The sequence below is a fragment of the Ctenocephalides felis genome, unplaced genomic scaffold (assembly GCF_003426905.1).
Source record: "Ctenocephalides felis isolate EL2017-DRISC unplaced genomic scaffold, ASM342690v1 CF-g0.4_SCAFFOLD_01886, whole genome shotgun sequence".
Classification (NCBI taxonomy): domain Eukaryota; kingdom Metazoa; phylum Arthropoda; class Insecta; order Siphonaptera; family Pulicidae; genus Ctenocephalides; species Ctenocephalides felis.
Genome location: NW_020538040.1, coordinates 112,354,389 through 112,366,449, shown reverse-complemented (window position 1 = coordinate 112,366,449; position 12,061 = coordinate 112,354,389). Strand labels below are relative to the sequence as shown.

The following is a 12,061-nucleotide window of genomic DNA, read 5'->3' as shown; positions in this document are numbered from 1 at the left end:
AAGTTACTAATTTCAAAAAGCCGGAAAATGTTTTTAACCTGTTTCGATGCGAGATTCTAGGTTAGGCTTACTCGCTAATGTCCCCTAAAAGATTACTTGATGTAGTCTGAAGTACCCGTAAATTACTGATTTCAAAAAGCCGGAAAATGTTTTTAATCTGTTTTGATGCAAGATTCTAGGTTAGGCTTACTCGCTAATGTACCCTAAAAGATTACTTGATGTAGTCTGAAGTACCCGTAAGTTACTGATTTCAAAAAGCCGGAAAATGTTTTTAACCTGTTTCGATGCAAGATTCTAGGTTAGGCCTACTCGCTAATGTCCCCTAAAAGATTACTTGATGTAGTCTGAAGTACCCGTAAGTTACTGATTTCAAAAAGCCGGAAAATGTTTTTAACCTGTTTCGATGCAAGATTCTAGGTTAGGCTTACTCGCTAATGTCTCCTAAAAGATTACTTGATGTAGTCTGAAGTACCCGTAACTTACTGATTTCAAAAAGCCGGAAAATGTTTTTAACCTGTTTTGATGCAAGATTGTAGGTTAGGCTTACTCGCTAATGTCCCCTAAAAGATTACTTGACGTAGTCTGAAGTACCCGTAAGTTACTGATTTCGAAAAGCCGGAAAATGTTTTTAACCTGTTTCGATGCAAGATTCTAGGTTAGGCTTACTCGCTAATGTCCCCTAAAAGTTTACTTTATGTAGTCTGAGGTATCCGTAAGTTACTGATTTCAAAAAGCCGGAAAATGTTTTTAACCTGTTTTGATGCAAGATTCTAGGTTAGGCTTACTCGCTAATGTCCCCTAAAAGTTTCCTTGATGTAGTCTGAGGTATCCGTAAGTTACTGATTTCAAAAAGCCGGAAAATGTTTTTAACCTGTTTCGATGCAAGATTCTAGGTTAGGCTTACTCGCTAATGTCCCCTAAAAGTTTACTTGATGTAGTTTGAAATTATATATAAATACTGAATATTTTGTTAAAAAGGAAATAAGTATACTGAATATTTTATTACAAAAGAATCGAAATATTTATAGATTTGAAGTTACTAATTATTTAGAGTATATTACAAAAATTAAATAAAAATAGCAACTTGCACGTATTTTGCACATTGACAACTTACACGTATTCTGCAAATTGACAACTTGCACGCGTTCTGCAAATTGACAACTTGCACGTATTTTACACATTGACAACTTGCACGCATTTTGCATTATAGATAACTTATACGTACTTTGCTTATTAGCAACTTGTACGCATTTCCAAGAAATTTAGCAAAAAACATTCTCCCTATTTAGAATTTAATGAATTATATCATATATTTATATTAAAAAATTATGAAAAGTTTCTCTTGAAAACATATATTTTGTAAACTTACAAAATATTTATAACTATTCTCTTGACATTATGGTTATTGAAAGAAATAATGAATATTTCTAGTATTGGAATTTGTCGATAAGTTTTGATTTACGTGCTGACTCACGCACGCTGTACAAAATAGCTAGGTAGATACCGAAGAAGTGTCACATGTACAGCATGTACTAGTTTTCGACTGTCAAGCCTACTGATTGTGGCATGCTGCAATGCGACGGCTTAAGGCTTATGCTCTAATAGCGTGGGGTGACGTCAAGCCAACATGACAAATCCTCAATCCCCTGATAACTTCCATAATTGTCGGAAGATTCACTCCTGTAAATTCTTCTGCTGGTCCAAATGTAATTTGATCATGCGAGGGCATATGATTCAAATCACTGGCACTTGCGCCTGAATTTAAATAAGAACTCGCCATTGATACTTGACGCCCTAGTGACGAACTGAATGAACATCCATGCGGAATTTTCACATTAATATATTATTTTCGAAATTTCTAGAATTAATTGTATAATAAAAAAATACTAGCGCACTCTGATGGAAATAAATAACAACAAACTAAACCCGATTTAAAAACCCCCGCACATAATCTTAATAAAAATAAAACTCACAATTTGAATTATTCACATGCCTAAATTAATACATTTACTTATTAAAACCAGTATTTTATTGAAAATTTTGCTGGCTAAAAAGTTATTTGCGATATATGGTTTTGCAGTCAAAATTCATTTAAATAACACATATATTTCATATAAAAAGGTGCCCATATCGCTTAATTTTACTTATATAATGAATTGGCCCTCCCTAATATATATATATATATATATATATATATATATATATATATATATATATATATGATATTCAGTTTTCAGGGCAATACATCAATTAAAAAATTTTGTATGACTTTAAAACATTTTTATTTTTTCCATACATTTCGACACATAGTTTTGTGTCATCTTCAGTGGACTCTATTTCGAAGGCACAGATAAAAATTATTAATTAAAACTAATATATAATAAGTGATATGGTATGAACTTACATGTAATTGTAATAATCTTAATTATTTCCTAATTATAATTGTTCACAATGCACAATGAAATTAAAAATGTAAAGAATGAAACCAATTCTTGTCACTTTGAATTTAACAATAATAAATTTTTTGAATGAGTTATTTTATGAAATCGTAAAATACATCCCACTATTTTGTATTCCGATGCAAGAGTGAAGCCTAAATGTGCACAAATGTGCACAACACGTGTTAGAAGCTAGGATTATTACAATTACATGTAAGTTCATACCATATCACTTAATATATATTAGTTTTAATTAATAATTTTTATCTGTGCCTTCAAAATAGAGTCCACTGAAGATGTCACAAAACTATGTGTCGAAACGTATGGAAAAAATAAAAATGTTTTAAAGTCATACAAATTTTTTAATTGATGTATTACCTAGCTTCTAACACGTGTTGTGCACATTTGTGCACATTTAGGCTTCACTCTTGCATCGGAATACAGAATAGCGGGATGTATTTCACAAATTCATAAAATAACTCATTCAAAAAATTTATTATTGTTAAATTTAAAGTGACAAGAATTGGTTTCATTCTTTACATTTTTAATTTGAAAATTTTTGTAGAAGCGTAATTTAAATAAAACAATGGACGGTGGCAATTTCGTGAAATGTCAAACGCTTTTGACAGATGATGTTCAATTACGTTTAATAGGATGTTTTACGCGAATATTATTTATTTATGATAAATTTGTAGTAAGTAGTTTTGTTTGTAGTTTTATTTATATACAAAAACGTTATTAAACGGGCTGCAAGTGTTACTAGAGACTCAAAATATAAACTTTTTTGATATGTTAATAGGAAAATGCACTTCTTGGCATATTTTTCTCAAACACGGTGCTCTGAAAGATCTCATTTGTATAATTATATACTCATTGGTATTTATAAAACATTTTCTAGGTTATATTATTTTTTATTTATCCCATTTAAGGTGGGCGATACATGTAATCGCCTTAATTTTTACCATTTTTTGAGGACTTTTTAAACTGGGAAGGAATGATTGAATCTTTTTGAACTTTTTTAGGGTTATTTATTATATATTAAAATACACAAAAAAAGTTTTTTTTTAATTTTTTTTTTTAAATGGCTGCCGTAAAAATAAATCTGCCAAGACCCTCTCGGAAAACGCCATCAATTTGCGGGCGTTCTCACTTTTCGTACGGTGATCTGAATTTAAAAAAAATAGTTTGTACGTGTTCATAAAACATATATCTTCTAGTTAAACCAAAAAAAAATAAAAAAGTCACAAAATCGTAAATTGGCACACCTTAGAAAAAAAAAGTTTGATTTTTCACCTTTTTTTCAATGGTTTTTTTGGTAAAAGGGTTAATTTTTGAAACATTTTTTGGAATGTTTGAGGTTTAACTAGAAGCTATTACTGTAAAGTAGATGTGTGCAAAATTTCATTGGAATCGGTTGAGAACTTTTTGAGTTATCACGCCCGCAAATTTCAAAAATGTCGTTTTGAGAAAAACGCGTTTAAAGTTTTGACACAGAAACAGATAAGAGTACAATAGCACTCAAGCGTCGAGTTGAGACGTGGCACTTAAATGAGTTTTTATTGTATAAATAATGATAATTTTGTTTTGAATATTTACAGGCATATTTTTGAGATGTTATTGTAACGATTTATGAAAAAAAAAATCGATTTTTTTTTCTTGTTACATGTATCGCCCCCCTTAAATTCAGAACCTAAATTTGGTATGGATCAAATGGACATTTTGTCGAATAACATTTTTCCAGTTATAATTTCTTAGAATTTATCGCAGAATAGATAGTAATATATGAAGGTCCGGGTATAAAAAGGCTCACCACCGATGTGCCAAAAATCAGTAAAGTTAAGCATTGTTTAACAACAATATTTGAAAGTAGAGGAAAAAAGATGTATAGCCAGCTACAAACTTGATTTGAAAACCATAATCTTTGAAATGGGAGAGATAAACGGTAATCTTTGAAAATCCATAATAAAAGTATTTTCTTCCGTTGGTAGTTTTAGTATTAGTTAAACCATTTTGCCACCTGCCCGTTTCAAGTTACCCCGCTTATATGGTAAAAAAGACTAGATAACAAATTTTTGAATGACATCAAAAAGCACATTTTGGACTACAATGATGAAGTAGCTTAAAACTTTTCAAAAAGCAGGTCAAAGAAGAAATACTTAATTCATTTTTTATCTCTCCTCGCAGAAATTTGAAAACTTTGTATAAGCTCAGTAGTATTATTTACAATTACACACAAAATCCAGAATCCAAAAAGAATCTGAAAAACTTGAAACGTAATCAAAAAGTCGAAAGACCAAAAAAGACTTCGATTGGATTATACCATGTTTTCTATAGAAAGTGAATAAAACTTCCAGCTTGATTGTATTGACAAAATATAGACATTCTAATGGGGTTTATTGTTTTTATAATACCTATGTATATAGCATTCGAACAACACATCCTTATACACTTTGAAGTATTAATATTTTTGATTATCTAGAAATTGTTTAAAATATACCTTGCTTAGCAGAACAACGTTGGCCGGGTCAGCTAGTATATATATATATATATATATATATATATATATATATATATAAGAAGATATAAAGAAGAGAGCCAAATATTATTAGTGGATTAGAAGAATTGGAAAAATTAATGGAGAATAATAAATTTTGGGATAATAAACAAAATATTATGGTAGACAGTTTGAATTTTACGAAGAAAACTAATATTTATAAAATATATGAAAACCATGTTAATCTTAAAAATTTATGGTTTGATGAAGGTAAACAATTTTTTGTCAATATTAATAATGAAGAGACAAGTATAATAAACAGTAGAGGATATGAGGAAATCTACACAGATGGCTCTAAAGTAGATAATAAAGTAGGATGTGCCATGATTCATGAGAAGAACGAATTTCATAAATGGATAAAACTACCAGATTTTGTCTCAGTATATACTGCGGAATTAGTAGCTATAGGAGAAGCTGTAAAATATATTAAAAACTTGAACATAAGAAGAGCAATTGTAATACCGATTGCAAAAGTTGTGTAGAAAAATTAATAAGCATAAACAAGAAAAATCTTTGTGAGGAAGCAATTTATACAGAAATTCGAAGCGAGTTAAAAAATATAAAATTGATAGGAAATGAGATAAAAATTACGTGGATCAGAGGACATAATGGAATAGAGGGAAATGAAAAGGTGGACAAATTAGCAAAAATAGCAACGAAACAAGGAGAAAAAATGGACATTATGCTGAAAAGTGATGTGAAAAACATAAGTAAAAGAAATGTAGAAGAGGAATGGCAAAAAATTTGGGATGACACCGTAAAGGGAAAAACATATAAGACTATAGAGAATAAAATTAGAAAAAAAACTTGGTTTAAAGGTCTTAAAAATGAAGATAGAAAATTTATAACTACGTTAAGTAGAATCAGATTAAACCATGGCAATTTTTCAAGTCACTTATATAAAATTGGTATTAAATCAGCTATCTGTGAATATGGAGAAGAAGACGGAAATATAGAACATATTATTATGAAATGTAGCAGATTTATAAAACAACGAGAAGAAATGCTGGACAAATATTATGATGACAAATGTATAATAAAACCAATTTCATGGATTTGCATATTAAGAAATGAAAGAAATTATAAAATATTATATGCATTTATTGTAAAATCTAAAATAGTTATATAATTTTAAATTAGTAATAAGATGTTATGTATTTATTTCTAATGTACATGTATATTCATTATGTTTGTATATGACCAAATGTTATATAACGAAGTCAAATAAAAAAAAAACTAGTTAAAAAATAATTTCTACACCGTAAACACAAGCAACACGTTATTCGAATAGTTTTTACAGCAAAATACGTTATTACAACAAAATAAACAAATGATTTTGTATGTTTTTAAAAGCATTTCCTAGAAATCTACTTGCAATCCATCTTTTTATTTTTTTATTAGAGAAAAAAACAATATTATATTTGAACATTTATTGGTATGACTATTAATAAAGTACATGCTATTCCTTGGTATTTTGATCATGTACAGTAGCAAATCTTATTATTTTGTTACAAGTGATAACCGTGATGTCCGTGGGAATGTACAGTCGGTCCAGTTTTAGAAACGACTGCATTGAAACCGTCTCTGTCGTTGGCTGCATATTTAACGGTGCCTACGGAACCATCAGGTTCAACCAATGAGTATTGACCTAAGATATAACAATAATTATTCCAAACATATAAAATATTTTTCAGGCAAAAATTTCTAATTGTATGTCACCTTCTACTACGTCACCATCACGGACTTCATGTTGTGATTTGACATCTCCGGTATAGTGATCGTTGACACCATATTGGAATGAGTATTGAGGATGAGTCTGCACAAATAAAAAAGAGTAAGTGTTAAATTATTACAGGTTTATAAATATTTCACATAATTTTTAACTTCCCGTAGGGCAAGTTATAGTAATCGCAAAAAAATCAAAAATGAAAATTTTTATATATTTTTACGTTTCAAAACCTTCTGAACATTTTGGCATACCTTAAAAAAATGGATGTATGTGTGTGTGCGTGTATATATGTGTGTGCGGATACAAATTTTCGTCGACGATTTCGGGAACACGGATGAAGCAATTTGAATAATTAAAAAAACATTCGATTCGTATTGATAAGGAAACCTGCTGATTAGCTTTTGGCGAAGGCAGGTCTAGCCGTTCCGAAGATACGGGACAAAAAGTGCCGAAAACGGTAACTCCGTTTTTAAGAGAACGGAGTGTCCGATTTTAATAATTCAAAGAACATTTTACTTGTATTGACAAGATGAAGAACTGATCAAATTTTCATGGAGGCAGGTCTAGCGGTTTCGGAGATCTAGTAAAATAAGTAAAAAAATTAGACATATGCACATCACATTATCAGATATTTTATAGAGATTTTAACAATAAGTATACATTTTGTTTACATTCCTATAGGTTCCGTACCAATGTTTATCCGTTAGACGGCGACGCGGCGCTTCGATATGTCGTCTCTATGCAGTTAGAGCAGTTCGATTGCATTGAAAAAAAGTTCAGAATTTCCAAAATAATTCAAAATACATTTTTCTTCAAAAAGTCTTTTTCAAAAAAAGTAAATTTTTGTCAAAAATTTATAGTTTCTCAAAAATCTATTTTTTTTTCATAGTAAATTTATTTCCAAAATGTTAATCTTTTTTAAAAAAAATAATTTGTGGTACGGAAAGTTCCAGCAGTTTGCCTTAAGGCCATGCGCCGCACTAGTTAACTTACGTGATGATAATCGTTTCGTGCGTAAGAGTTGTGGTGATCATAGTTCAAGCCATGTCATGTGTAAATTAATGCATGGCTGGCGTGGTTAAGGCCATGGCCAGTGTATCCATGAGCGTAATGGTTGTTGTGGTTTACTAGATTTGAGTAACTTTGGGCGCCATATCCATATCCATGTCCATAAGCAGCATAGTTTTGGTACTCATGATGCCTATATTTGTGGTGCCCATAACCGTGGTTTCCGTAATTATGATATCCAACTGGTGAGTCGTGAGACACTGTTGAGTAGCTCACAGCTGATCCTCCAAGACTATAAGCGCGAACTACTACCAATGTGACACAAAGAGATAGTAACAAGATAGTAAATTTTTGTTTTTTAATTATAGTTAAATCAATAAAATGGTTTCAAATCTTTTAAATATATTATAAACTTATATCTTCACCTTAACAAATGACATGTTTAATACTATTTAGACTGGCTATCAACTGATATTCTTTTCATGATATTCTCAACTTTTATACGAAATTTCCATGAGCCAGTCTGTTAAATAGTTCGGAACGAATGGCAAGGTCGCGATTGTTTAGCGCTAACCCCACAATAAATTCATCATGTGAATTTCTCAATGATTTTTTTTATCTATGTGTTATGGGGATTACATAATATTTCATTATCGGCATTCTCGTAAAAGACATATCTCGTATCTAACCCCAAAATTTTACGATAAATGTATCGGTATTGTTAAATCATTATACAAAATCAACATGGCATTTGTTAAGGTTAATAATTAATTTTTTTTTTTTGAAAGTCAATTTATTAAATGTTTTTTCATAAGATCAGTTTTACATTTTATAATAATATTAATATTAATTTAGGTTCTCACATTTTTTGCGTTATTGGCGGTTGTAACGGCTTATGGTCAAGGAGGATCTCTGAGATACTCCTCCGTGTTTCAAGACTCACCAGTTGGATATCATAATTACGGAAATCATGGTTATGGGCACTACAATTATAGGCACCATGGATACCAAAACTATGCTAATCACGGGCATGGTTATGGATATGGCGCCCTAAGTTACTCAAATCTAGTAAAATACAACAACCACTACGCTCATGGATACACTGGCCATGGCCTCAACCACGGCTACCATGAGTTAGTTTATGCAGGACATAGCTTAAACTATGATCACCGCAATTTTTGTGCACATAAACATGATTATCATCACGTAAGGTTAAAACTAGGTGCAAGTGGCATTTCGACTTAAGAAGAGTTTCATGAACTTTCCGATTTGTGTAAATAATAAATTTAATCAATAGATATTAAATTTTTATGCAATCTACCTATCTACAAGTCCTTTTGTTTACATGTCCAAATGTCTACCTATTAAGGTGACTACCTGTCAAAGTTACAACTTGTCAAATTTTGTAGCTGCCGCTTATCCACCAGTTTATCTGAATACTTGTCTGCGTATTTACCTGTTTACCTGCATAATAGTCTTCCTGACCACCACCTATCGTTGACCTGCCTACTATCTATCTGTCTACTTTTTTACTTGTTTACCTGTTTACTTGTCTACCTGTCCACTTTTCTACATTTCCACCTGTCTCCATGTCATATGGGTATCAATATTTGTACACGTATATAAATCAATAATAATTTATTTAGTAATGATTTGAAATTATCATTTTAATAAACAAATGTATTTTTTAACCTTTTTTTAACTCTGTAAATGATGATTCTGCGTTCGCAAAAAGTAACCAATATTTCATTTTGTGGGCTCGCCCGTAAGTAAGCGGTTAAGAGCGACAGGACCTGAATCAGAGGTCCCGGGTTCGATGCCGACTTCGAGCAGTCTGTTGTCAGGCGGCAGTGACAAAGATTTTCACTTGAAAATATAGACAGCAATATGTTTTCAAGTGAAAATAGCCCTCACCCGGCATTGTTGCACCAATAAAAATACTCGCCTTATCACAAAAATTGTAATGATAATATATCATACAGAGATGTAACAACTGATTGAGTTGCCATCTGTCAAACAGACTAGTATTAAGCCAAATCAGCACAACAGCTTATAGAACTATGAGGTTCTGAACGCTGTTCAAGAATTTAAAAAAAAATATATATATATATCATTTTGTAAACACAAGTAAAATATATTTTGAACCAGTCAAATCGGATGCTCCGTTTTCTTAAAAACATTCAATCTTAGCACATTTTTTTCTGTGTTTCCATAACTGGTAGACTTCTTAGCCAAAAACTAATCTGCAAATCTATCTAGTAATCGATCATTTTTGAATCATTTAGAACGGTTAATCTGTGATTTTCAAATATTGCAGAAAAATTTATTCTTACAAAACACATACCACACACAAACATATTGTTTGAAAAAATGCCAAAATGATTTTTTTTATATATATGTAACAATCAGAATAAAGTAAGTAATTCTATGAGTTACAGTGAAAACATAATCTAAACAAATCTATAATGTAAAGTAAATGAAAAAAAAACAATAATAATAATAATAATGATTAACTAAAAATAAATAACTAACGATAATAATAATAACAAATAAATAGAAATAATAATCATGAAATTTATAAAAAAAAAAAATAATAATAATAATAAATATAATAAAATATTAGAAAACAGTTCCATTGATCATTTAACTAATTAGTTAATTAAATAAATTAATATAAATCATATAGAAATTTCCTCTTCAGTCTTCTAGAATTAGGGATCTCGAGTAGTGCTGAAACTATATGGTTTGGGTGGGTTTCCAGTTTCAAGTGATGGTGAAGGCTATTGCTGCTAATTACATCCACAATATATGGAATGTTGAGATCATTGTGGATAGTTTGATTACTGATGAACCAGGGGGCATGTGAGTTTGTTGAGTGTAAATGAAATATGGTAGGATTTGGTCTCATTTATCTTAATGCGCCATCTTTTGGTCCATTCTTCGATATTATTTAGATGTAATTGCAATTTGGTTGAAGCAGATGTGGGGCAGATATCTGTAGATAGAACCGCAATGTTGTCAGCGAACGTGGCAGTAGTGGTATATAGAAATGTAGGAAAATCGCTGGTATATATCAATTACAAGTAAGGACCGAATACATTTCCTAGCGAAACACCCGCTTCAATTGGAATTAATGCAGACATTTCAGCATTGACACGAACTTTAAACATTCTAGAATCAAGGTATGATTTCAGGATTGCACAGTAGCCATACGGGGGAAAAGATCTGATTTTAGATAAAAGGCCCTTATGACAAATTTCATCAAACGCCTGACTTACATCAAGAAAGACAGCAGAGCAATACTGTTTCGATTCGAATGTGTTGTTGATTAAATTTACAATCCTATGGCACTGCTGTACCGTAGAGTGATGTTTTCGGAAACCAAATTGATGGTCAGGAATGATATTTGATTCCGGTATCATATCTTGCAACAGTAATCTTTCAAAAATCTTGGATGTAATGGGTAACAGGCTGATTGGTCTGTATGAAGAAACTGAGCTAGAATTTTTTCCACTTTTAGGTATCATTTTCACAATTGATATTTTGAAATAATTTGGCCAAACATTAAGTCTTAAAATAGAATTGAATATGTATGTTAAGAAAATGAAACCTTTTTTTGGCATTTCTTTTAACATTCTTGCTGATATTGAATCAATACCTGGAGCCTTTTTGTTTTGCAGTTTAGAGATTTCACTTTTTATTATTATGTATAGTTACTAGATCTTCACTTACGTCAGAGTGGTCATCAAAAGAAGTCGGATTTGGTTGAAAGACGAAGTTTAAGTATTTGGTAAAAAGTTCAGATTTTTCCTTATCGCTTATCGCGCTATCGATTGTTATTTGATTCCCAGCATAGTGGTGGAATTCTACTACATGGCTTAAGTTTGTTCTTGATAGGCCTCCAGATAGAGTTATCAAAGCGATTAAGATTGGTAATATAATTGGTAAAATTTGCATTGTTTATTTCTTTCAACCTGGCCTTAAGCCTATTGCTGAGGTTATTTAAGATGTTTTTATAGGAAGGTAAGTGGGAAGTATGCCATGTTTTTCTAGCTTTTCGCTTTTCAGCATCTAGCTTTTTTATTTCAAGAGAAGTAGATTGGTAATTCACGTCCTTCATTATAGGTGTTGCAAAAAGAGCAGCATAATGCAGAATTTTATTAAAGAAGTCAATTGCACTATCGACATTCGAGGCGTTTTTTGGTATTAATGCCATTCAAATTGCTATTAATGCCATTCAAAACAAAAAAGTCTAACAAATCGGGTTTTTTATTTGTGTCTGTAGGCCAATAAATTGGATTGCCTGTAGAAAGAGGTTTGAAGTTACATTGA

General features: G+C 31.0%; 2 protein-coding genes across 2 annotated transcripts; one reads left to right on the top strand and one right to left on the bottom strand.

Annotated features, from left to right (window-relative positions):
• Positions 1-6,500: 6,500 nt before the first annotated feature.
• LOC113375731 (adult-specific cuticular protein ACP-20-like) lies at positions 6,501-8,319 on the bottom strand. The gene is made up of 4 exons (XM_026615678.1): positions 8,304-8,319; positions 7,850-8,037; positions 6,712-6,808; positions 6,501-6,640 (listed from the first exon to the last, which is right to left on the bottom strand). The coding sequence occupies exons 1-4, from the start codon at positions 8,317-8,319 to the stop codon at positions 6,501-6,503; spliced, it is 441 nt and encodes a 146-aa protein (XP_026471463.1).
• A 154-nt stretch (positions 8,320-8,473) lies between these two features.
• On the top strand, positions 8,474-8,974 carry LOC113375730 (histidine-rich glycoprotein-like). Its single transcript, XM_026615676.1, has 2 exons — positions 8,474-8,488; positions 8,585-8,974. Exons 1-2 carry the CDS (start codon positions 8,474-8,476, stop codon positions 8,972-8,974), a joined length of 405 nt encoding a protein of 134 aa, XP_026471461.1.
• Positions 8,975-12,061: the final 3,087 nt, after the last annotated feature.

What these genes read in the sequence shown, in the direction of transcription:
- LOC113375731 (XM_026615678.1), bottom strand. An exon ending in CCCAAAGTTACTCAAATCTA is followed by an intron (nt 6,809 to 7,849) that starts GTAAACCACAAC and finishes TTATTTGTGCAG; the next exon opens with ACTCATCCTCAATACTCATT. An exon ending in TGATGGTGACGTAGTAGAAG is followed by an intron (nt 6,641 to 6,711) that starts GTGACATACAAT and finishes GTTATATCTTAG; the next exon opens with GTCAATACTCATTGGTTGAA.